We start from the raw sequence: 27,828 nt of genomic DNA on the forward strand, positions 1-27,828 counted from the left end.
GAACCGGCGTTTTGGATCTTCTGACAGTTCCATGCCGCAAAATCACGGGTTGCTTGTTCATGCATTCCTAAAAGAGGTGCATGAATCATGTCTCGGTTACTAAAAGCATCAATCCACAGGAACTGGAAGAATCCCAAAGTTATTGGTGGAGTGGCAATTGCTCTCATCGTAGCCTATCGTGCAAAGAAGGACTGCGCTGGTCTGCTCAATCGGGCAGGTTTAGGCGGCTTGATCGGACAGGTACCGCTGGAGAAAGCCCGTACCTGTGACGGTGTCAGTGGTGCATCATCATCATCATCAGCCAATAAACAGACTAAGGAAAATGACGCGAAAACAACTGACTCTGCAACACAGAATAGCGAAGACACCCCTAGTCCACAGCATTCATCAAAGGCGAAGACATCAACAGCTGTTGGGAGAGACTTTTACCTACGTATCCGACGTCTACTGCGAATTATTTTACCGGGAGTGTGGTCCAAAGAATTTGGACTTCTGACACTACATACAGCGTCTTTAGTGACGAGGACGTTTTTGTCGATATATGTCGCCCACTTGGAGGGAGGGATGGTTAAAACTATAGTCGATACGAACTTCCCAGGTTTCCTCCTCCAGATAGTGCGATGGCTTCTAATTGCTCTCCCGGCAACATTTATCAACAGTGCAATACGTTTCCTAGAATCAAACCTGGCTCTAGCCTTCCGTACACGACTTGTTGAGCACTCTTACAGACTCTACTTCAAGAATCAGACCTACTACCGCGTCGGAAATTTGGACAGTCGGTTAGCAAATGCAGACCAGAACTTGACAGATGATGTGACCACATTCTGTGAGTCTGTTGCACATCTGTACTCCCATCTCACCAAGCCCGTACTAGATGTTGTCATGATGACATTCGCATTGGTTCGTCTGGCCAAAGAAGGAAATGCCGGTAAAACTGGAAATACTTGAAATAGATTTCTAATTTATTCTTACTTAATATGGTATTTATCTTCTTAACAATTAAGGAGACATGATGTAAAATAGGCTGGGACAGTGAACGCTGTTTAATGTGCTTCATTCTTCAGGAGTTCTGTACGTAGTATAGAGCCTGTGTGCCCATGTAAATTTGCATTGCTACTTGAAGTGAGAGGCTCCTGCATAAAAACATGTGCACATGGCATGCATGTACATGAAAGGCATGCAGCGCGCTAACCGATTGAGCCATGTGGCTCTTGTATTTCATCACTTCAAGTTCAACATATATTTCTTTTACCTAAGTCTGATTATCTTTTCAGGTGCATTCAAATATCTACGCATGATGAACTTTGTAGTTTTGTAGTTGAAGCTCTTCATGTGATACTGCTAACATGTATTATAATGTGTGCTCCACAAAAGCAGATACCTTTACCAAAGATACTGAAAAATTGCTGTGTAGCAGCAGTCGGGCTTCCAGGTCTATCCTCTTCTATCATCAGCCCGCTTATTGATGGGTGGTTTCTTGTCTGGACAGTTCAAAAGAAGGCAAGGCAGTCAGGCTGTTTGTATATCCATGCTAGATGCTTACAGTTTTATTTTATTGTCAAACTTCATGTTTACTAAATGAAGTTATAAATGGATTCCATTACTGACAAACATTGATGTATAGTAGAAAGAGTGCCTGCATACAATTTGTATTTCCTGTCATAGTATACCCATACCTGATAAATACAGAATGCTGGCATTTTATGCCTCTGTATTGCATGGTACAATGTAAGTTTGTCTCCTCTCTAGAATGGCTGGCAGATCATGCCCTGGCTGGTATAGGGATTCCCTAGATTAGCTGAAATTATCAGCACCCCCATCCAAACATAGGGCACACATAGAGCAGGAAATAATGCATGGATGCATGGACAAACAAATTTTGCATTGTATATTTGTATTAAAATTGATGCTCATTGACTATACATTTGATGTGTACAGGGTGATTTTGTCACAAATTCACCATTATTCAGCAGTTTTCTTATACAATAAGTATACATGTACTGTGTACATGTACTGTAGGCCCTACAGCATTGGTCATTTTCACTCTTTGGAGGTCAGACCCTATACTGTACATGGTACTAGTACACTGTACAGTTCATATGTCATGAAGAACTTACATTGATGTAACTTGTGACTTGCAATGTAAACTCGTGGTACACATGTACATATTCAGAGCTGTATGTCATATTGTGAGGGGTCAGAACTTGTTAAATGCGCCCTGTGATGCATCTTTCTGTAGGTGCGTTCATGTCAAAAGTTACCAAATCTCTCTCATCTTTCTTTCAAGCCTGCAATACCAGCAACAACCTTAACACACAATGTTGTTCTTACCAGCATCACTCTTCCGGGCTGTGCTGTGCATGCTGTGCATAACACCAATGTTTACTCTGGAACAGCACTACAAGGACACCATGTCTTACTTTACAGCAGTGATTGTACTGCCTACATGTATTTTATGCATACCTTGTTTGTTTTGTTTAGGGATGGGGGATGGATATCAAGGTTACATGTGTTTGTGCTCTTTATAGTATAATATTTCTATGAATTGGAACCTGTGAGACAACTTTGCAAATTGTTAAATTTTTGATTGAGGACCACATCAAGGAAATGAAAACTAAGCATCAGTATTTGATATCCCTTTACTGGAGAAAATTTAGAGTTTCCCACCTTTTAGAGGATATACATGTACATGAGTCTTTTACATGCATTTCAGTTATGGGAAGCAATACCTTAATGAGCTGTCGATTTTGCAATTCATATTAGATGACAAATTTCAAGTTCGGTTGATAACTCACCAAAGTAAACACCCCACAAAATATGCAAAGTACTGGAGATTATTATAGTATAACTTGGGTATGTGCTCCTGAATCAAGTGCTTTAAATGCTGATGGGGAACAGCATTGCATAATCAGACATGGCTCTGAGTTGGGGGACAGTCTGGGCATGGCATTATCTTTTGTTCAGTTGACCAATTCACATGTCATTTCTCATCCCCATTGGAGAATTGGATGGTGGGCTTGCACATTTTTGTGAGGGGCTCAGCCATTATTTGGCCTCACCATGCCATCTTAAGGGAGCCTTCTGAAATTCCATTCAGATTCTCTGATCAAGAAAGGGTACAGGGGAAGTGAGGTGCTACAATGCTACCTGTACTTCTGTTGCAATATTTCTCTGTAGGTACTCACTTGCCAGGATTCATCGCAGGCGGAATGCTCATCCTTACAGCCAAGATACTGCGGATGGCATCGCCAAAGTTTGGCCGCCTTGTTGCCGAGGAAGCACATCGCAAGGGCCAACTGCGCTTTGTTCACTCCAGGGTCATCACAAACTCAGAAGAAATCGCCTTCTACTGTGGTCACTCGGTAAAGAAGAATTTTCCCAAGAAAATTTAATTAATCGATGTTGATGTGCATAGCCTCACAGTGGGATGCTGCTCAAGTAGTCATATGTACAGTACCATGAAGTTCATTTCATCAAATAAATCTCTCCATATTGATTAGTAGAAAAAAAAAACTCACATTCTGACATACATAGGTTGTTCATTTGTATGAATTGATTAACAAAAAAGATGATTGACCATGCACTAATGCCATACAACACAGGCGTATGTATGTGTGTACAATATGATACAGTAAGTATACAAATAAACAGACCAATATGACATTTTTGTTTGTGCATTACACAAAAAGCATGTCTTTGTTATTGTGTAATCCAACACTTAAAATGTAGACTAGAGTATCAATGGTCTTTTCTGTGTGGTTAATGACCTTCAAGAGCTTTCTTATATATTAGCTCAACTGGGCTGAATGGCTTACGGAAGCTAAGGTACAATGTACTGTGCAAGTGTATATTGTAATCGTTCACCATCCAGCATCCATCGTGTGTTGTGCATTGTGCATTATGTAAACATCAACTTTTTCACATTTTAGTCTTCTTGCCCAACTGGTGAGCCCTACATTTTGACCAAACTTGGCAAGAATTGTCAGTTGGGGTGGAGGGATCATTATGATGGTGCCCCATGGGGGGGGGGGGGGGGGGGGGGGGGGGGGGCATGTGGTAAGACATCAAAACAGTAAACTTCTGTAGCCAGATGACACTTTGACTGTCTGATTTGTACAGATTGAGCACACAAACCTGCTGCAGAAGTTCCATTCCCTCAAACGCCAGATGATCCTCATCTTCCGTAAGCGTCTCTGGTACGTGATGCTGGAGCAGTTCCTCATGAAATACATGTGGTCTGCCACGGGGATGATCATGGTGGCAATTCCCATCATGACAGCTGCAGGACCAACCCTGGCAGGTTTGTGCAAATGTACTGTACATACATTGTAAAAGGTATTCACCGGTATGTCATTTATATTGTAAGATTTTGTATAGATGCACCCTAAATTGAAAAAACTAATTTGTCAAAATAAATGATTGATGATGAATCCTGAATTAGGCAAGTTTGCACAGGTGCCAATTTTTAGACATGTGTTTACATAGTACATGCAGTGCCTGAAACTAGAGAGCTGATTCAAAAACGTTCATGCCACAGGTGCTCTCATTATGTACATGTGTCCAAGGTCTATTTGGAAAGTGCATGGCAATTGATGCCTTTTCAAATCTCATGTAAACACAATAAGTGCCCTTCTTCATTGACAATGATGTACAGTAGTTGTTTTGGGGGGAATAGTTGGGTGGATGGGTGATGTTTTTATCCTTCAAGCATTTTTTGATTTGGCTGCTTGCATGGAATTTATCCATTCATAACAGATTCATCATTACTCTAAAGACCAATTTACTGATCATCAATATCATCAATATAAACTTCATTCACCCTGAAACATTTTTTTTTTTCACTCCACATCCACAGATGGGGAAGAGCTGACGGAAAGTGAGGAGGTCAGTTTGAGGACGCAGAATTTCACCACGGCAAGAGGTCTGCTGACGTCTGCTGCAGACGCTATCGAGAGGATCATGTCCTCGTATAAAGAGGTGAGAAGAAGAAGATGATGATGATAATGATGATAATGACGATGATGATGATGATGGTGATACCGATAACGATGATGATAATGATGGTGATGATGATGGTGATGAAAATGATGATGATGATGATGATGGTGGTTATTTTGTAAGTTATGCTATATTACGCAGATATGCTCGTAAATCACTTAAAATTTTAGGGAGGTAATTTCTATTTCTGTGTGAAGCTCTTGTGTACATTTACAATGCTGGTACTTACAAATTTCTCAGATTATTTTCTCATTATGACGAAGAACCTTACACACACTTACACATAGTCAGTGTTACAAATTGTATATTCATTTCCTCTATTTTCTTAAGGTGAGTCTCTTTATGAAGGTGTAGCTCTAAAATGTGCAGAGAAAAATGAAAGCCTCGAAGAATGTTGACTTTGTCGTATTGTAAATATGGAAAAAATTTAGATATTAAATGCGGTGACATAGATTACATGAGGTGTACAATGTAACTTTGAATTTGAGTAACATAGCATTGTAGTGGCATGTAAGATGGCTTTTTTTACCCTTGAAATTTCTGCTAAATGGGACCAATAGTAGTACCAAGGTAATATTAGATTTGACCTCACTATTAAAGATCACAAACTCTGGGAATTGAGTGTGTCATCCTGTACCTTTACAGAAAATTTCAAAAACGTAGAACACGATGAAAGTCAGAGACTCCAACTCTCCCATTTTCGACGGGAGATCTCCCACCGAAAACCCATTTTTGAAAAATCTCCCGTTCTCCCGTTTGAGATTTAATTTCTCCCGCCCTGGCTCTTTGTCTCCCGTTGGAGAGGATTTCTTACATATTTCTATCGTATGTTGAAATAATAAGCCTTAGATAGCACCAGAGAGCATCTAGAACCCTGGGAATTTCGCGCTTCGCACACATCAACTTTGAGTCTCCCGTTTGCTAGGGGTTTCAGGTGGGAGAATCTCCAGATCAGAAGGTACTTTGGGTTGGAGTCTCTGGAAAGTTCGTTATGAGCTAAACAAACTTTGCAGTGCACACTTTTTGTGCAATAAAGTGCATTCACCTCCTCCATTACAAACAACTCAAAAGTTTGTCATATCGATCACAAACAATGAATATGTAGATGATGTGTACTTTAGTGAATAGGTTTTGGATGTCAAGTCTGAAGATAAACAGCATCAGTTACCAAATCTTAGATGATATGATGTCTGAGATAGTACGGAAGATTGCATGTCAAAGAGTTTGTTGTGCCACAAAGAAAGAACACATTGTAGTACTGTAAAAGTGGAAATTTTCGCGGTGTTGAAATTTTCGCGCATTTCGCGCAACCAGAAACTAGCGCGAAAATAAAAGCACGCGAATATTTTTGCATGCCATACGTTCCAGTGGTTGATGTCTTGATTCCGTGGAATTAAAAACATGTGAAAATCTTTTCACCCGGCCAAGCGCACAAAATTAGTCGTGCAAAAATATCCACTTTTACAGTAATATTAGATTTGACCTCACTATTCAAAATGACAAACTCTGGGAATTGAGTGTGTCATAACATCGGAAAGAGCAGCATTTGATGCAGTATGTAACAATCTCGATACAAATGTAAGTGCACCATATTGTGTGCAATAGTCAATTAATCTATAGCATGCAAATAGCGAAGGAATATTCAAATGATATTCAGTTGAATTTCCATTGTGGTGTAGTAGTGGAACCCTTCATGTGACTTGTAGTGAGACAATTTCTATGGTTGTGTTACATATCCCAATATTTGGTGACTATCCCATCATTGATGTCCAGTCTGTACAACATAGAATCACATGAGAGACATGACTGTGTGTCTGGGAACAGATGAGGTGCATTTGATGATGGAATTCAAACTGAATTTCACATACCGGTACTCGTATATATTGGACATTTGCGGCTTGTAGCTCTTGCAACAATATTGAAGGCAGAGGGTTGTGGTCCTGTGTGGCAAGACCATGTATTTTTCTCACGCAAAAGATTTGAAATATTCAGGTCCTCATATCTTGTTTGCAAATTGCTGATCACTTGGCCTGTGTTTCCCGCAGGAACGTCGCTGTGTGTGCACGGATGCCTGGAAACTCTTGCAAGTGCACATTTTATTCCCCTGCCCATCTTTTACCAAAAGGTATCCGAGCATGGACACAAAGTTTGCTCTAATTCCTCCTCTACATCGAGAACAGAGATGTCCGTCCGATGCTAACCCTGAAATATTGAAGGTGTCATCAATGACGATGAAGTTGCCTTGTTAAATGCCTTACTTTCAGATTGAAAGAATAGGATGGATTTTCATGTTGACTTCAAGTAACTGAACAGATTGCAGGACACAAAGCCTTAGTGTGCATACATAAGACATCACTGTGCACATATACACACTGTGCTGATTGCAACATGACTCAACTACCGTACTCTTGCATTCAGTGCAGTGTTTATGTATATCACAGTTATTTTTATTCATAAACCTACTTTAAAAGTGGTTTCTTTCGCGTACAGAAACTTTCGCGGTTTCCATCGGTGCCGACTTTTTCGCGTGTGTTTAAATTCGCAGTCGGTAATGATTGCATTGTAACAAGCGACGAGTTCAAAACATTTTCGTGTGATATTAAATTCGCGGTTCAACCTCAAAGCGCGAAAAGCTCGAAAATAAAACCACCGCGTAAGAAACCACTTTTACAGTATTTATCTGATTTTTTTCCCCGAGGTCTTAACCCTAACTAAGGCCGGGGGGGCCTCCGAAGCCCCCCCCCCTCGACTTGACATTCCGTGCGATGTATCGCAATCGCAAAAAGCTATCGCCACGATGGTTCATGACTTTTTTCTTTCGAGTCTCCCGCATCTTTTGACACCAAATTTGCACGCCCGGGTGCGCAATTCCAAAGTTACGCATAAATATGTACATGCATGCCAGACCCAAAATTGCTAAAAAACGTGAATTCGTGTACAATTTCAATGCAAACTGTGCTTACAGGCAAATTTCATAAAAGCATGATTATTTTGGGGTTTTATTGATTAAAATCAATGAATAACATATTTTCTTGTTCGGAGCAATGTCGCGGACAAATTTCATCGAAAAAACAATGAAAAACATATAAAGTCGAAAAAACAGAAATACATAAGAAATTCAAAAAACAATAAAATACCTAAGAATTTTTTCTGATATCACAATTTTTTTTATTACATTTGCTAAGGACACTAAAAAGAATATTTACACAAAAAATGTGCCTGTTTTGAGCTTTATTTTGTGATTCATACCAAATAGTCTGATTTCATGTATCATTATGCATAAATTAGCATAATTTAGCATAAATGATAATTTTTTGAAAAATTAACTTCAAGGTATTTTAGATTACATCATAGGCAATGTGTGTGCCAATTTTCGTCGCGATCGTGCGGTCGATGGCCGAAATCTGGAGGGGGGGCCTGGGAGGCCCCCACCCCCCTGCTCTATCAACTACCTAAATAGCCCGGCCTAGTTAGGCTTAAGCTTGATATTGCAGCATCAGCAGTCAGATTTTACCCATTGAAACCTCCAACCCACTGCCTTTAAGTCAAAGACCCACGTACTGTAGCATGGCATGCGGTACTCCAGGAAGTTGCTGAATGCTCATATTATATGCATTACTGTCAATTTAGAGCTTATCATTGTTGGTAAATATTTGCTTAGATTTTGACTTTTGCCTTAGTGGGTGTTTTTCTTCTTGTTTTTGTTAAAATGAAATCATGATTTATAAGTAAAATGATTTACAAAAATGATTTACAAAAAATATATATATATATGTATATATCATTTCTTTCAATATTTTGACTCCTCAATGAACTCTAGATGTCTGCTACCATCTTTGCAGATGGAATGTCGAGACAATAAAAGTCTAAAATATGTAATGTGCATTGATTGTATTAACTATACCACTTGTGTTAACATCAAGCAAAATCCATTATTTGCAGTCACCGTGTTGATTTCATTGTATCAAATATTAAAAGAAAGTAAAGCTCAAATATAAATGTGGATTGAGTGAAAGCAGCAATATTAGTACAACAAGTCAGACAATGGATTAGAAAGTTATGAATTTTCAAATGTCCACCTCAATCTACCCACTGTGCATGCACTGTACCAGTATGTCATTGAGAAATATGATGATGACATTATACAATTGATTTCTACTTGGTTTCCTTGAGGGCTGTACAGTGCACTCCCGTTATAACGAACACGGTTATAACAAAATTCCGGTTACAACAAAATCAAAATTCAGGCCGAAACATTATCGGCTCTATGTTCATATTGTTTACTTGTTGGGTTATAACAAAATTTCAATATAACGGAAGAAAACTGCCGGTCCTGCGGACTTCGTTATAATGGGAGTCCACTGTACTAGCAAAAGGTTTGAAATAATATTGGCAGCACAATTTGGTGTGTCAGCCTCCTAAATATTTTGCGCTTGTAGGCAACCTTGTACAACACACTTAAATGGTAAATTCACCCAGAAAGTTACTTTGTGAAATGAAGCAAAAAAAAAAAAACAATGAAAGGAGTAGGACAGTGAAAGTTTGTTCTAATTCCTATCACAACTATTTTAAAAAGTTATGACTTTTGAAGTTGTAATTAATCAAGCACAATGTGACAACTCCATAATGTAGCATGCAAGCTCACCTGCCACTTTCTCTGTGCATAAAATTCCATAAAATCTTTCTATAGACATTAATGATGACAGAACATAAAAAAAACAATGAAAGGAGTAGGACAGTGAAAGTTTGTTCTAATTCCTATCACAACTATTTTAAAAAGTTATGACTTTTGAAGTTGTAATTAATCAAGCACAAAGTGACAACTCCATGATGTAGCATGCAAGCTCACCTGCCACTTTCTCTGTGCATAAAATTCCATAAAATCTCTCTATAGACATTATTGATGACAGAACATAATTTTTGCATGCTAGCTTTGTATAGAAAAAAAATATGATTGTGTTATATAGTATTGTTCATATATTTATGCAATTCAATTTTAGATGTCCTTGATGGAAAAATTATGATTTTAGGGGGCCAAGCTTGCATGTGACAATTTGTGTTTGCTTGATTGCAACTTTAAAAAAAAAATCATAAGTTACGCAGTTTTCATCAGAATTTACTCTTTCACTGTCCTCTTCTTCTAATTGTTTTCATTCCTCTTACACAGACTAATTTTCAGGGTGGATTTTCCCTTTAAATGTATTTAGAGATCCCGGCAGGATACTGACCAGATTAGAGCCACCCCCTTTGAATCGTTACAAGTAGAAGGGATTGTATTTGGTCTACAAACTAGTGCATTCCAAAGTCTAAATGGGCTGTCTCTGTACATACTTCTGTGAATGACAGTTTAAAGAGGTGTTTCTTCAATGTGAATCACCATGGATTGCTGGATTGAAACGTTGGTGCCATGTGATCAGTTGTTTGGTTTTGCATGGTTATCACTGACTTTGCACGCTGATTAACTACTTGTGTTGGGGGGTGGGGCATAGGTCTCTTTCAAGATAACCTCGGCTAGTACAATGTACCGGTAGTTATCTTGTATCATGAGCAAGCGCAGGGAGCAATTAAACCCAGGAGTAGCCCACTGGGGGTGTGAGCACAAATCATGGATATACTTATAACGCTGATGTGAGCCTTGAATGCTACAACTGCACATAGAATGTAGCTGTTATAAAATACTACTGTTTTTTCTTTACTCTTGTTCTTATTGTTTTTTTTTAATTTACTGTACTCCATGGTATAACCTTACGTGAGCATTGTGTAAAAATTTCAAGGATTATGTTTTGATAGTAGTTTTTTTTTTTTTCCGTGTACCCTAAAGGGTGCTTGAGGCATTACATGAATTGCATGTTTTTACATTGTCCGTCTTTTCCACATTCCATTATCGTGATTTTAAAAAAAAAAAGATGCTCAATGTATTTTTGTGGCACCTATCCCAGGTGTGCTATAGATATACAGGAGGTACAGATGTGCTGATTAGAATTAAAATCAAAGTTCAAAAGTCATTGAACTTGGCCTAAATGATGATTTTAGCTTTATCTTCATCTGCAAATAGGATTGTCTAGTGATTGTATGATTTGGCAGGAAGGGTAAATATGAGAGACAATTGTTTACATAAATTGATTGTAGTGATAGGTAAAAAAAATCAAAGTCAAAAGTCACCAAAATTTAGCTGAAATGTCCTTATCTGGCCTTGAATTCCTTGACATTTTCTGTAAGTAAAAGTCCAATATATGTTATCTGGTGTAAAGGCTAGAGATAAGAGGAAAAAAATCTTTTGTGCGGAGAGAATTAAATGTCTATCATTGGTAAGTGGTCAAGATCAAAGAGTATCAACAAAATATAAGTGAAGAACTGATCTTTTGGCAGATATACAAATGTATACAATGTACCGGTACTTTAAAAGTGAATATTTTCGTGCGAGTAATTTTTTCAAATTCAAATTCATGAAATGAACAAATTTTTTGCTCTGGGCTGGGTAAGATGAATTTTGTGTGTTTTTAATCTCTCAGAATCAAGACATTCGATAGTGGTACATATTGCAAGCAAAAATATTCGCATGCTTTTATTTTCACGGCAGCTTCTGGTTTCGCAAAATGCGCGAAAACTTCAATACCAGTAAGTGTACTGTGAAAATTTCATGAGAAGCAGAGGCATTCCAGTCAGCTTTGTGCAATAGACAATTTGCACCAAAAGTTTTCTGTGGCTTATTTTTTATTTATTTATTTTTTCTCTAAGAGTTTAATGATGATGACCTATCATGGGAACAACCTTTATTAATGGAATCCATTCAAACGTTAGCAATGTAGTACTTAGGGTGGGATTTCACGGAGCACGCGAAGGACGCGAATGACAAAATCCAACATTCGGAAAAGTTTTTCTCTGAATGTGTTCCGACAATGAAGCCGAAAACTATTCTTGCGCAATTTGTGCGAAGTTCCCACGACGTATGTGCGATTGTCGTGTGTATCATTGCTAAAGTACAGCATGTTACGTACACGAAGAACACGCGACGGAAATGCGAACAACGAAAAATTTTCATGGGAGAAAATGTAGCAAGGAGAGGTGGAAGCAATAAAAAAAAGATCAACTCAAATCAGCTTTCTTGAGTTGATTTTTTTTCTTTCCTCTATTTCTCTTTTCGTTTTCTCTCATTTCTCTATCGTGTGTTTGCCTACATTTTTTTCCCCTAGGACGTATCTCCACTAGTAAAGCATTTGATCTTTTTTTTTTTGCAGTTCCTCCAACACATAATCTCTATAGTTCAAATGAAATTTACATACTTAAGATTGATTTTAGGTATATTCTGCGAAATTTTTTTTTTGTATATCAAATATTCTTTCTCTTTGCTAGTCTATAATTTCTTTTGTTACTATAGTTGTTAATAATTGTTTGATGTTTAGATGTATGCTACGATTTCTATTTGCAGAAAACGTACAGGGCATACATCCCCCAAACGTGCGCTAAACGTTCGCGAGAATGTCTCAAAAGGTACGCGAACAGTTTGCGATTACGTCGTAAAATGATCGGAAAAACTTCGCAGATTTCGCGTAACATACGCGAGACATTCTCAGAAGCTTCGGAGTCTGTTTGGGGTTTCACGAACATTTTGCGAACATCGCGCGTGTCTTGCGAAGGTCTTGCGCATATGACGAAGCTTTAAAGACACTTTCGAGAACAATTCACGAGCAAATCCCGACTAAGTGTGCGGAAAAGGTTCGCGAAAAATTTCAAACTTTTTTGAAATTCTCGCCGAAGTAAAAACGACATTCGCGAACAATTGACGACGCTTCCGAACCCTCACGTTTGTTTGGCGATCTTTTGCAGACTAAAATGCGAATGCTGGATTTTGCCATTCGCGTCCTTCGCAAATCGTTCGCGTGCTCCGTGAAATCCCACCCTTAGATAGACAGCAAAGATGGCCTACATGAAGGAAAGGGGGTTGATTTGTTTAGATTGGTATGTATTTTAGCTGCCAGTATAAGATGCATAATAAAACAGTCTTACAAATTTATGCACAGTGATCTATATGGAAAACTGTAGTTTTGAACTATGCAGCTAACAAGTGTTTGCATTTCAAAGTGCAACATGGCCAAGTACATTTTTGTGGTAGTTCATAATCTCATGAAAAAGCAGTGATATTCCTACACTCACAGAATCTTTCGTTATAGAGCATTTTTAAGTACAGCAATGCTCACCAACACTTTATTTCCCATCTCTAAGTACCTTGACTATTTAGTCATTAAGAAAGTAATTCGAAGGGATAACCAACGTTAATGCATTCTCTACCAACTGCAGACGCCATAGGGTGTGAACTTGGTTAGTACTTTTGTTCATTATGAGACAATGTGTGTATTCATCTACTATTATATAGAAAGTGTGTGCGCAGAAAATTTTTTTGATGTGTTTAACGTCATCTACAAGTAGTGCTATGAATGATGACACTACCACGCTCTGCTTCAATTTGCATCAGTGCTGTGTGAAACCACCTGAATTTAAAGGCATAATTTACCATTTGCAGAAGAAACAAAAATCCAGCATTAGTACCATTACTTTAAAACAGTTCTAAAATGTGAGTTAGGGGATAGAAACAACCACTGTATAAATTTGAATCCGTATCGATGTTAAGTTTTGTTAAATACACAAAATGTGAACAATAGTTATGATAAAAATGTTTCCAGACTAAACCGTCTACAGTTATGGTTTAATGAGAAAAATACTGATATCTCCTTATATTTTAGGCTTTATTGCAAAAATTGTTTATAAAATGGTAGGATGTTTTGTGATACAACAGACCTACACATATGCATCAAAGGTGATATCTTGAACATTTTTTAAATCACTGCTCCCAAAGGTAAAACTAAGCTTTTGATAGATTCAGAGACACAAAGTGTTGTTGTTTTGTTGTTCTTGTTTTGTGGGTTATGCCTTATACTGTATTTTCAAGGCAAGTGACGCAAGTATGCTTGATGGGTAGAAAATTTTAATACGATATAAATGTAGTTTTCATTCTAGGGAATGCCTTGTATATTTTGGTTGCATTTTTTTTTCTTTTTTTAACATAGCAAATAAAGATATCACTGTTGTTGTTTGAGTGAGTTGCTCCAGGCAAGAATGCCCTTGTTTGAATAATTGTGGTAGTTACCATATTGGAATAAATCATACTAGTGTACTCAGTGTGCAGGTTGGAGCCTCTCTAAAATAGTTTGCTTTTAAATCGGCAATCATCACCAAGTAGTTTATTTGACAGGAGCTAATTGTCCTGTGAGTATCCCTTCAAACTGACCTTGCCTTAAAAGCAGTACACGTGTGGCTGACCAGCAGAAATGCTACCAAAGACTTGAATAAATCGTCAACTGTGATATGATATGTCAGTGTTAACAAAATACACATTGGGATCACATTCAACTTGTAGACTTAAAAGTGTTTTGAATTACACTCAGTTTGAGTCCAGGAAGATTACACCTACCGTGTACTCAAGCAATAAGAAGTGTAGTTTGTTTGTTTTTTTGTGAAAGGAAAGTTATAGAATATGTGAGTTTCACATTACCATTTGTATTAAAGCAAGTGAGCATGAAGTCATGGCTTCACAACTTCCCAATAGGATGTACAGTATGTAAATGTACCATTACAGTTGTATACATTATGATATAAACATTCTACTTGGTGTACTGTACATGTATGATTTACAATAATGTAGCAACTACAACTCCTGAAGCCACAAACTTTAGACCATGCCACAGTGATGATTTATTCTTATTGACTTCACCCATGTTAAATTAGGAACTTGAGTGAAGGTTTGTGAGACAATGATATCATCACTTCACCTTCACCAATATTACTGTAACAAGTTTACGAAAACACATATTTTGTGAAACTTCAACATTCTATTCAAATGTAATGATCCTTGCATTGAGGTGTTTTTGTTGCAATTTATTGACAAATTGGCTTTGATTGACTTGAATGAACACCACATTTCAATGATTTTGAATGATAGCTATGATGATAAAAATCATCGGCACACATACAGTTGTACCTGGGTGTGATTTGAGCCCACAACCTCCTGATTGATTAACAGGTGTTATGGATTTTTGAAGGATTTTTTGCTTTGGCATATATAAGGTCAGTGAACTTGGGAGTTCTAGCTGTAAGTACTGGAGGTTTACATACGCGCACTAAAGTGCGTGCTCTGCTGATAATGTAAACAAAAGTCTTCTAAATTATGAAATTGCATGCATGTATGGGTGGAAATGAGTTGCTTGCTTTGCAGAGGTCTGCACTCTATGAATGCTTTTCTAGTTATTGCAATTGATTGACAAATATAAGGAATCAGAACCATCACTGGCTATTTGGGTGAAGCTCTGCAGTCTAGCATATATGATGCATGTCTAACAGGCAGGAGGTCCTTGGTTCCAGTCTTTTCATACCCATTATGTGTATCATGGGTATTACTCAAAATCACTGAATAATTGATGTTTATTTACATCGATGAAGGGCAATCTGTCTGTCAATTGCAATTCAAAACTCCATACATCGTACCTTATTCAGAGGCTGCCGATCACATTTGCCATACAATGCAGATCAGCATAAAAAGTCCTGTGTGTGTGTATGTACATTTGAAAACCCGTTGAGGACGGGCTGGTTTTGCTATAACACGCATTTCCCATAGACACCTGCCTGAGTATACTGGTGACTAGCCTTCAATGGGTTTACTGAGGTAGGATTACATGAGTAGCCTTGTCTATTGTATTGAGTGTGTGTGAGAGAGAGAGAGAAAAAGTTGCCGCTTTAATGGCTTTCGCAGTCATACGGGCCTGTATACTGTATGATAATCAGTGTACTCAAACACATTTCAAGCCAAGATGAGAGGTATCGGTCAGTGATGCTTGAAATGAGGAAGGAAGAGGACAAATGTTTGGATTAGTAACAAAAAGAGGAGAGCATCCTCATGAGGAAGATACTTTTACATATCTCTTATGTTGAAAAGAAAGGAAACCCGAAGCAGAGTTCATGATTCTATATCTTTCATTCAGAATTAATAGATGGTCCCTTCAGCTTATTAAATTCCGGCAAGTACAATTGTAGGAAAATTGAGCAAAGAAAATGGGATTCCATCGGATTCCATCCTGATTGAATCACATTTTCTTTGCTCAATTTTCCAATAATGAATTATCTTCATTTCTGGTCAGTTTTCCTCTGTTTACGTTAAGTACAAATGTAGGGAAACAGTAGCATCACACATGGATGCCATGTTTTCTAGAGAGTAATGCATAGCGTTCATTTTTGTAGATAAATCATATATATGAAGGACCTAGATACAGTTGTACCATATGTATGACAGTGTGTACACAATATTAGTAGATAAATGACTATATTACTTCCCACACTAATGCGAAGCGGTTGGTAACATACAGTAAATTAGGCCCTACATCTGGAAATGAGTGTGACAGCATGGAAACAGGATTTGCCCATCTGGTCTCAAGGATCTTGTGTTGAAGGCGGCTTGGCTCGTGAGCCGCCTTTAACACGAGGCCAGTACCATTGCCCAATTGTTACTAGTATAATACATTCACCAGGCATGTACAATTTTGTTGAATCATACACATGTTATGTACAGTAGCACAGCATGCAAAACATTAGTCTACAGTTCATGTTAAATTCAGACCCTGAAATGAGACTAGAACATCACTGTATACCAGGTACAGACTTCTGTCTCACCATTGTACATTAAGAAGAGGATTTGTGTCAAAACGTCAGCATAGATGTTATGACTTATTCATTGTCTGATATATAATTGGGAACATGCATCTTATTCCCCTTTTCTCTGTTCTGGAGGATGGCACTCAGTGAATAAACACAACATCTGTGATACATTTTAATGTGATAAAAACTAATCTACCCAGCACTATAATGAGAAAAGCTGCATATTGTACGGTGCCCCAACAATAACCTTTCTGCGGAAGTGCATGAATTATTGAACATGGATGACACGACTTCAGTCATTTTTATTAACCCGTTGAGGACAAGCTGATTTTGCTACAACATGCATTTCCCATAGACCCCTGCCCGAGTATACTCGGGACTTGTCCTCAATGGGTTAAAGGGATAGTATAGTTTTGGTTCAGACCTAATTTCAGGATTCTAACATTTTTTGGTGAGATAGTAAGAAGCCTCTTATGAAATATGAAAGAACATGTAATTCTATGAGGAATTCAATGTTTATTTGATGAAAATTGGTTTTGAAATGGCTGAGATTGTATCTGAAAAAGAGCTTTGTTTTACTTTATTTTTTGATGTTTCAGTCATTCCAAACCCGATTTTCATCAAATAAACTTTGAATCCTCTTAAAATGGTACACTCTATACTATATCATAAGTGTTTTCTTGGTATCTTGCAAAAAGTTAAAAGCCCAATGCTCATCTCCACCAATACTGTACCATACCTTTAAGTAGACTTACATCATTAAAAAAAAGCTTACATTGAAGGCCACACACAATACGTGTCTTAGTATGTTCAGTCGGTACACTCTTTGTTCCTACACTCATATCAAAATGACATGGAACATCATAAAGCATTCTTGACTGCTGAAAACAAATGGTCCATAGTTCTTCCCAAGTGTGGTACTATTGCCAAGGCTATATGGGCACCACAAAGATCTCACTCACATTTCAAAAAAATTTAGTGTACCATTAACTGGGTTTGTTTTGTTTTTATTTTGTTTTGTTTTTGTAACTGTTAATGCCATTCTCTTTTTTAAGATCCCATACTTGGAGGCATGAGGGATTCTCTGTAAACTCCAATGAATTCCATATGTCATACAAAAAGTGTATGTTGGTCTTCAAGTCATAATGTTTTCTTGCACCTCCTCTTCTATGCAAATTCCTCTCATCTTGCCCTTTACTTCTATTACACTATTATTGTCATCATACAAATAATAATTAGAAAAGCACTCTGAGAGCGCAGACCTCCACCAAGCAGCTACTTTCCATAGATGATCTTGCTCTTCCCAAAGAGATTTTTTTTCCTCTCCACCACTGGGGAAAAGCTCTTGGGCTCTTTCATAGAGATCAGTGATTTCCACCCATAGTATACATGCTGAAAAATCGCCCGATTTCCCAATATAGAAGCCTTTGTTACGTCATAAACCCTCAGCTGCGCGGAGTGCCTCACCGTAGCAGAAAGTGAAGCACGCACTTTAGTGCGCGTTTGAAAACCTCAAAAATGTGCAGCTTGAACTCCCAAGTTCATTGACCCAACCTGTCAAAATATCAAAAATCCTTCATGAATTAAAAAAAAAAAATCAGGTCACTGCCAAAATTTAATAATTTCTTACAACAGTACTTGTGTCATTCTCAACCTTTCCTGTAAGTTAACTACTTTTTGAGTTATTTTGCTCATGGACAAACAAACAAACAAACAAACTAACCAACAAACCAACGGTAATGAAAACCTAACCTCCTCCCTTGGCGGAGGTAATAACAGTGTAAGTGCCAAGCATGATATCTGCAAAATATCTGCCAAAGCCTTGTAAACCAGTGTAGAGAAATGTAGGGTAGCAATAAAGAAAGAAAAAAAAAAAAAACTGTCATCGGCATTTCTTATGCATTGGTCATCCTGCAATAAGTACAGTTGTTCATCTCTTCTCTGTCAAATCTCTCTCTCTCTCTGTCTTCTATCCCAGGTGACCGAGCTAGCCGGTTACAGTGCCAGGGTGTCAGATATGCTGACAGTCTTTGAAGATGTCAGCAAGGGACACTTCATTCGCAACAAGGTGACAACCAATGGAAAGGTCAAAGGTCAACTGGCACTCAAGGAAGGAGCATCGTCCGCCGACCTCAGGGGTGAGTGAGATGAGTGAATGCATGTATTCTCATTCAACAGTCATCTAGGCAACCCTAGACCTAGGGTTTCATTTTGTTGTTGTCCTCAAGTAAAGGAGTGGCTGCAGGCATAGTTCACAAGAAAACAAGAAAACAGTTATAAAGATATGCAATGAACTCAATAGGTTCATAATGTTTTCTCTCATATCAGTAAGTGCTGTCCTCTGCATACTATACAGTTTATATCCCTTCACCTGCAAAATAGAGTTACTTTGCTTTTGCTTTTGTTTCTTTGCAATTGTAATGGATTTTTAAGTTCATGACTACTGCCTTTAAAGTTTATGTCACACATGTAGTATGATTGCTTTGATCATCATTGTCAACTCATATCATTATGATGAAGAAATTGTTCAAAAGCTGAAATTCAGCTTATTTGTCACATAGTAAATATTGTGTAAGCTGTTATTTTCGCATACAGATATTTTCGCAAGATGTTGTTGTTTTCGCAATTTTGACACCGAGGCGACCATGAGTGCTCTAATGCCTATCAGTTCTACATATTTTCACATGTTGTTCAATTCACGCTCCAAAAGTGATTTGCGAAATTAAACCCTCGCGAAAAATAACAGTGTACACAGCAGCAGGGGTGACATGCTGTCTGTGATAGTATGTATTACACAAATATTTCCATGAATGTTATCAGCATTGATCACCTGAGTGAATTGATATCCTTCTATTTCTCTCTTCTCTGTGCATGCTGCAGTTTAGGAGAAATGACAAATCTCTCTCCCATGTTTGTTGCATTTCTTTCTTCTTCTCTTTTCAACAAAATTAGGTGAAGTAAAAACCACAGACTCTGCCCTCATCATAGCCGAGAATGTGCCCATCATTACCCCCAACCAGGATGAAGTCATTTCCAGCTTATCACTTCAGGTATTAAGGTCTCTACTCAGCAGCACGCAGCTGCGGTAAACCGTGACAAGGCAAACACATCTCACGCATTAAGAATGTTGGAGTATGAAAGGGGGAGGGTGAGAGGGGTGAGGGAAACATCATTGCCCCCTCTTTCACCTTTCTGTCTAATAATTTACAATTCCTCTCCCCATCCCCACCCCTTTGATGATTAATGCTGGCATTGTTCTGTGTATACAGAAGTGACACATTAGTTGGCACTGCCAAAGATCCTTGGTCTCAAGTTGAATAGATCACAGTGCGATCGCTCAGAGTCTCTGTATGTAAGTGGAACCAATTGATGGTATTAGTTGTTGTTGTTGGGGTTTTTTTCTTGAGGGGAGAGGGAGGGTGGAGGATGGGGTAAGTGGGGAGCTTCTATAGAGAATTTGAAAGATTATATGTGATCCTGCATCACAAAGCCCCACAACAGTCGACAGACATATATTTTTAGTTGAGAGCAGATTCTGAAAAGAGCAGACTTCAAGCTTGAAAATGATGTACAACTCAATACATATGAACTCTCCTAGCCTATCTTAATATTGAAAAGAAAGCACACACTCTTAAAAAGTATGTACTGAGAAAAGAGGCTCTGAAGTATAGGGTCTATTCAAGTGCTTGATCTTCCGAAGCCTCGCTAGCTGTGCAATGCATGGGGGGGGGGGGGGGGGGGGAACGGAATGTAAGCCACCATAGTGACAACAGTGAAGGTATTATCAGATTAAACTAAAATTGAGCATGCTTTATTAACACATTCTCTCCATAACTAATACCAACTTTCAAAGAAGTGTTCCAGAAAAACTGCTAAAATCACAATTTCCCATTAGTTTTATGATCCCAAATTTTAGAATAATGTAGAAGGATTGTTCTGTCAGGAAAAAAACATGAACAGCTCAAGATTGGCTAGGTTGACCCGTTTCATCTATTTTTGAGTCCTCACGTAAAATCAGGGTGTACAACTTATTGTTGGTTTTGTGATGCATGGTCACATGCAAATATCTTCAGATGATATGTTGGTCATCAAAATTATCACTTCCACATTTAACCAGATGCAGGAGTTGATTTTGGTACAACTCCCATGTTCAGTTCACAGGCAGTAAACCTTGCGTGCTTGAATATGAAGTATTCATGTACATATGCATTTGCATAATGTGGTGCCCACTTCGGGGAAAGTTTCTATATAAAGCAATTTTTACAATTACTGCTGTTATTGGGGTTCATCTTCCATGGCGACAATAAGTTGTTGCCTAGCTGCTACCACTAGTGCAAATGTTGTGATTTGTAATGGCTGTAAAGTGCTTTATGAGACAAGGCCAGGTAATAAGCCATTGTCTTCATTAAGCGGTATGTCACATGTGAAGCCAATTAAAACGTATTTCTATCCAAGAGATAATGGCTAAAGCGTCTCCATATCTTGTTTTCAGGTGTCCCCTGGGATGCACCTGCTCATCACTGGACCCAATGGCTGCGGCAAGAGCTCTCTCTTCAGAATCCTGTCTGGACTTTGGCCTGTCTACCGGGGCAAGCTGGTCAAGCCTGACCCCCACGACATGGTCTTCATCCCCCAGAGGTACCTTCTCTCTCCCCACACCTTCCTTTGTGGTCTTTTGTTGGCAAGCCGCTCAAAGGATAAAGTTCTTAATCATTGATGCAGTGAAATCAACACACATTTTTTCATTCAAGGCACACTGTTGCTTGTGCACATCATGTGTAATGCAAGGGAGGGGTGGGCATAAAACCCCCAATCAATAGCAGTAATTCACTGCTACAATTATGAATAAGATTTACTTTGGCAATCAGTCCTGGTTTCAGGATAATCTGATCAGTTCTGTATAGCAGTTGCTATGGTTTTAAATCCTTTCTTTGTCCCGCATACAATGTGGTATAGGTCTGCACACTTCAATACACCCTAAATTTGGAAGTCATTTTCTTCTAAAGTACCTTTCTTGGAGTTACATTTCTTTTTTTTTTTTTACTCTAGTGGGTCAGGAACAAAGTTGAGGATATGATTTTAGAGCTGATAATCTATTCTTTTTCATATTTGACCTGAACAATGACGTTTTGCTTGGCAACTCTTTTTTTTTTTTTGTGTTCTTTTATAGTGCAAGGTCACATCAGTATTCTTGTTCTGACCAGCCTACAATTTGTGTCTGGGAAGTTGACCCATGTGCACAGCCGCTACATTGAGTTTGTATTACACAAACTGACAATGCATACACATACACATGATCAAAATACTTATTGATCATTGGCTACGTTCTTCAGTCTGCACTGGAAGGAAGAGATGTTAGGGCTGGGTGTCTGCAGTCTACATAGAGTGCGATATTTGATACCCATGTGGCACCAGCTATACTTTAGTACTGTGCCCTGGGTTACCGAAAAATTAGTAAATGTAATAATCTGATGCTCTATGCAATAAGGTTTTGTTGTGTTAGTAATCCTAATGCAACAATTAATGAATGCCAGTACATCAAAAAAAAAAAAAATCCATAATTTGATTACTTTAATTACTCCTCTCTCTAATTAAAGTGCCAGATAGAGTAATGCTAATGCCCTGCTGTTATGGTAGTGGTGTAGGGAGTGCATGCATGTTGCAGCTCGACACCAGCAGGGCCAGACTGCACTGTGCATTATCAGTCCACAAACGAAATGAATGATAATGAGCCCAGTTTGTCGATTAAACTTGTAATTTCCTGAATTTCATTCAATTAATATAACATTTTCAGCAAAAATGTTTAAAAATCATTACCATTTTTCTAGTTATGTTAAACACATAACAGGGATAAATTGGCATTTGGATTGTTATTGCTGATTGCTGATATTAAACCAGGATGCCATGATAGCAGTGTGTAACTGTACACCCTAATAACTTGAAATTGTGCTACACATTGCAGTAACCTGGGGTATGACGGTACCCCAGGTTCTGGCATGCCGAATCATGTAGCAAATATGAGCCAAAAAGCCCTGCAGTGCTCTAGGTATCAAGCTACTAAAGGTCATAACAGTGTATTCCCCTCACGTTCTTTTGAAACTATATTATTGAAAGATTCTCATTATATGCACATAGAAACCAAAGCAGGTCTGCCTACACTTACAAACCAGGAACTATCCATAGAATTTCATTGGAATAGAAGCTCTTTTACAACATAGAGTAGTCCCCTGCCCTGCAACCCCTCATCACCACCAGTCCCATTGGCAATTGTGAATGAAGACCTTTTTCGGCATTTTGTGTTTAATATTAAAGAATATGCCGAATTTTTCTCGTTGTGTTTTTGAAGCATGTGTATTTCAGATATCTATACTGTAAAAGTATAAATTTTTGCACATTTTGCACAACAAGAAACTAGCTTGAAAATAAGAGCGCACAAATACTTTTGCTTGTTGTATGTGATGATATTTTATCTCTTTGCTTTCTTGGAATTAAAAACGAACAAAATTTGTTTAACCCAGCTGAGCACAAAAAAATTTACTCGGTCATGCGAAAATGTTCACTTTTACGGTAATAGTAGCACTCATGGATTAACAATGCTTTCTTCCTCTCTGTGCTTGTTTTGCAAAGACCCTATATGTCACTGGGCTCGTTGAGGGACCAGGTGATCTACCCTGACACGCCCAAGGAGATGGCTGGGAAAGGGATGACAGACGCAGACCTGGAAAACATCCTTGGCATCGTTCACCTGCAGCACATTGTCACCAGAGAGGGCGGTATGCATTTTTGCAGACATTGAAGGAAGGAGAGTTTCCTCACGTAGCAAACATGTGGATGCAGCTGTTGCAGAAGGATTAGTGCAATGCCCAGTGACAGTTTAGGAAATTGGATGATTTGATGAATGCATAGATGAAGTTTTGAAGTTTCTGATGATCTCATGTGCTTCCCTCAATATATGGGAACTCTTCCACAATTTCTTATTTCAGAGAAGTGCAACATTATTAGAAAATATACAAAGAATTTGCTTTGGTTTTAATTTTACAGTGAGAGTACACATCTTTGACCTGTTACTGAGTAATGTGAAGGCAAATATTCTCCATGCCACATGGCGGAGCAAGGTTAAGAATTATTCCCATGTCATAGACAAGTTTGGGTCTTTCGTTGTTGAATTTTCTGAATAATTTTTGTACAATCCTGACATTAGAAAATGTTGAAGAGTTGCCGTCTTGGAGGGCAAAACTTTGAAATTCATGTCTTTTGAACAGAATGTCTGATTTTCGTCGATCTGTGTTTCACTCATATCTCTGCATTAGCTGAGTTCCTATATGTTTAGAGAAACTTCCTGTGTACTAGCCCTTTTCTTATGTATAGGGCTTAATCAGTGAGCTTTAGATTTGGACTATTTTGTGTCCACTCTCATACTACAATTGATTTGCTTCACATTGTGTTGCTGTTTGAATGGAACAAGAAGTAACTTGGTTTCTCAGATCTGTACAGTCATACTCATGTGGCAAGGTAATGAATGTTACAGTGTTTGACTGTGTGCGGAGAACAACCCTATCATAAGTTCCATTGAAATAAGACTGAGATCTACTTGAAAAAGTGATGTATTACTGTCACTTTCTTTGATGTCATAGTACTTGGTAATCTGTATCAACATCTTTGGAAAGCTCAATTAAATGTAGCAGCAAGCCTCTTCAAATAATCTTATTTTATTAGACAGGAATGTTCGTACAATGTATGGGAGCTGTTATATTCTAAGGGTAGGGAGAGATGGTGTTGTAATGACTTTAAAAAAGGATACGAGAAAATACAGATTTAATGCAGTATCAAATTTTGGTTGCAGATCAATAGACGAAGAGATATTCACCTCAGAAAGTGGATATGATGTGAAAAAGTATACAGATGTGTAATGTATTCATAAATCAGGGTCGATGACCATACAGTAAAATGTAGCAACACCTACATGTACTGAAAAATGACATAGAAGATGAAGCTATCGTAGTTATGCAATTATTTGCAGAAATAGCACAGTTTTGCATAAAACTGGTATAGCAATGACCAAACCACCAATTAGTTATTAATGTACATTCCATTTCAATGTGGCATCATTTTCTACCTGGTGGTTCATCTCAGGTTGGGATGCAGTGAATGACTGGAAAGATGTGTTCTCTGGTGGAGAGAAGCAGAGGATGGGAATGGCAAGACTCTTCTACCACAAGTAAGTCAGAGAGACGAGGGGCGTGTCTCCATCTCATGTAGTAGAAGGATTAGAATTCCATTATTTGCTGTGTGTTGATGATGGTGATGATGATGATGAAACAACATTCATATAGCGTCATTATCAGTAGAAACATTGGCTGAAAAAAAAAGATAGAAATGATGTAAAGCATCTTTATGTATGATGAATTTTTTTTTCTGGTTTGGCAGTGTATGTTCTATTCGTGGCCCTATCTCTGTCTGTCTGTCTGTCTGTCTGTCTGTCTGTCTGTCTGTCTGTCTGTCTGTCTGTCTGTCTCTGTTACTCATTCCCTTTCTGTCTTTCACTCTCTGACATTGTTTAGTTATTGAGATACTCTTGAAGTAGTTGCAAGCATGGTTATAAATTCTGTAGTTGTCAGTGCTTCATTTGTTGCTAGTGTATTGGCTTGTGCATTCATCAGTGTTTTTTTCTCTTTGACTTTTACCATGTGTGTTTAGACATGACGATACACAGCAAATGTGTGTATAACCTTCCTTTTGACCACAAAATACTGAATAAATCAATCATGGAAGAACCATCTAAACGCCTCAGCAAAGTACACTCCAATCCAAGGCACCTTAAAATGATTTGAAGTACTATAAAGTGCAATATCCAATCACACATATTAAACATTGTACAGCTCACTTGTCTACTATAAGTACCGGTACATACAGTGTGAAGTAGGGGGTGACTGTTATCTGCAGTACTCCATGAGGTCAACACGTTTCCCAGCTCTCTAGGATGGCCAGCAGGGCAGTCAAAACTGACCAGATTATTTTTGATGGTATTTCAGACCCAAGTTTGCCCTCCTGGATGAGTGCACCAGCGCTGTGAGCATCGACGTTGAGGGGAAGATTTTCCAGGCGGCCAAGGATGCCGGGATCATCATGCTGACCATCACCCACAGACCGTCCCTCTGGTCAGTTAACATCTCTTGTTTGTCTCTGGTCATTCATAAGCTTTATAGTCAGTGGTCAATCGGCATTCAGTGCCAGAATTTCCAACAACAAAAAAGGTGAAACAAAACATCACTACGTAAGTGTCTGTTGGCAAGAATCGTCTGACTGTGACAACATTCTGAAAAAAACTGGCAAAAGAAGATTATTTGCACTTAGAAATTAGCAGATACTATTGCAAGTGAGATTTGTGTGCTTTTGCAAATAATCAAGTATTTCAAATTGAAAGGGAAAGTCTGCTTCTGTGAAGCAAGAATACCAAAGTTGACGTTCATTGCCATGGAAACTAGTTCTAAACAGTTTCACATAGCCCATATATCTGTGAACACAACAGAGGCTAACAAAGCGTGTACCTGGTTTCAGTCCACTGCTGGAAGCCTTGTGTAATGATAGCTTGTTTAGAACCAGCACTAAACTATGACAAAAGAATGTGACATCCTAACATCGATACTCTATGGTTGCTTTTGATAGATAAAAGCAATCAACCACTCGCAACAACTCCAGGAAAATATTAGCAAACTCTGCCAGAACAACTTCACAAAATTTGAATGTTGGTTTCTCTAGTCAATTGATGATGTGATTTCCACAAGAATCTCAAATTTGAGCTTCTTTGTGGGCATTTTTACAATGGAAGAATATCATCATGACGAAAAGTTAACTTTAAATTTAAACTCATATCGTGGATCGACTACTAGCATAAATAAGATGAGACATCTCTTCTTTGTTTAGTTTAATTTATGAGAAATATATATACTCATATGGTGTTTACCAGTAGTAATCATATTATCATTAGCAGTGACAATGATAATGTCTGGAGTCACCAGGAGAACATAGTCCTTTTGACAGTTGTTTTGTATTCTTGTCATGGCAGGAAGTACCACACCCACCTGCTGCAGTTTGATGGCACGGGCAACTGGCGCCTGGAGGAGCTGAACACGGCGACGCGTCTGAGCCTCAACGAGGAGAAGCAGCGCCTGGAGGCCCAGCTGGCTGGCATGCCTCGCATGCAGGAACGTCTCAACGAGCTCTGCGAGCTGCTCGGCGAGGACTCCGTGCTCCGCACTGTCTCCTCTGCCAAGGACGCCGGGGGTCGGAAGAAGGAGACGACAGCTGGCCCAGCGGGGGCGAAGGAAGAGAATGGCAACGGAGTGGAGGGGATGGGCGGCGGCGCATCATCGGGTGGGGCCAGACTTGTGGAAGTTGCCGAGAGCGATCAGTAGAGCCACACCATGGAGGAAATGAATACCGACTTTAATAGAGGAGGAGGAGCAGAAGGGAGAATTCCTCCTATGATTGTTCGTAGGACTGGAGGTTTCAAAGGTCTTGAAGTCAAGAAGGGTGGAGGCATTTTAGTTATTGGTCAGAGGAGAGTGCCACATACATCCTAGAAATACAAAAGGCTATTGTTGCGTAAATTATGTAGTCTGTAAAGTAGATCGATGAGTCCAGTCATGAGTTGATGTAATTTTGAGATTGTGGCAACTAATGGAGAAGTGCTGAGGAAAGATGCCTCTGTTGATGCAGAGCGATATGTATGCAGAGAGATGTGAATGCAGAGAGATATGAATGAAGAGAGATGTGAATACAGAGAGGTGTGAATGCAGAGAGATATGAGTACAGAGAGATATGAATACAGAGAGATATGAATACAGAGAGATGTGAATACAGAGAGATATGAATGCAGAGAGATATGAATGCAGAGAGATATGAATGCAGAGAGATGTGAATGCAGAGAGATGTGAATGCAGAGAGATATGAATGAAGAGAGATGTGAATGCAGAGATATGTGAATGCAGAGAGATATGAATGCAGAGAGATATGAATGCAGAGAGATATGAATGCAGAGAGATATGAATGAAGAGATATGAATGCAGAGAGATATGAATTCAGAGAGATGTTAATGTAGAGAGATGTGAATGTCTAATGAGATGA

General features: G+C 38.6%; 1 protein-coding gene across 1 annotated transcript; it reads left to right on the top strand.

Annotated features, from left to right (window-relative positions):
• On the top strand, positions 1-27,828 carry LOC139726976 (ATP-binding cassette sub-family D member 2-like). The gene is made up of 11 exons (XM_071637962.1): positions 1-928; positions 3,178-3,362; positions 4,120-4,300; positions 4,856-4,977; positions 18,680-18,839; positions 19,654-19,751; positions 21,194-21,339; positions 23,329-23,474; positions 24,835-24,919; positions 25,734-25,859; positions 26,768-27,828. Exons 1-11 carry the CDS (start codon positions 88-90, stop codon positions 27,114-27,116), a joined length of 2,439 nt encoding a protein of 812 aa, XP_071494063.1. The 5' UTR covers positions 1-87; the 3' UTR covers positions 27,117-27,828.

The sequence above is a fragment of the Diadema antillarum genome, unplaced genomic scaffold (assembly GCF_040938485.1).
Source record: "Diadema antillarum isolate AM-2024a unplaced genomic scaffold, OU_Dant_1.0 seq00000107_RagTag, whole genome shotgun sequence".
NCBI classification, from domain to species: domain Eukaryota; kingdom Metazoa; phylum Echinodermata; class Echinoidea; order Diadematoida; family Diadematidae; genus Diadema; species Diadema antillarum.

What these genes read in the sequence shown, in the direction of transcription:
- LOC139726976 (XM_071637962.1), top strand. Translation starts at nt 88, where the DNA reads ATGTCTCGGTTACTAAAAGCATCAATCCACAGGAACTGGAAGAATCCC. An exon ending in TGCAGGACCAACCCTGGCAG is followed by an intron (nt 4,301 to 4,855) that starts GTTTGTGCAAAT and finishes CCACATCCACAG; the next exon opens with ATGGGGAAGAGCTGACGGAA. An exon ending in GCAAGACTCTTCTACCACAA is followed by an intron (nt 24,920 to 25,733) that starts GTAAGTCAGAGA and finishes ATGGTATTTCAG; the next exon opens with ACCCAAGTTTGCCCTCCTGG.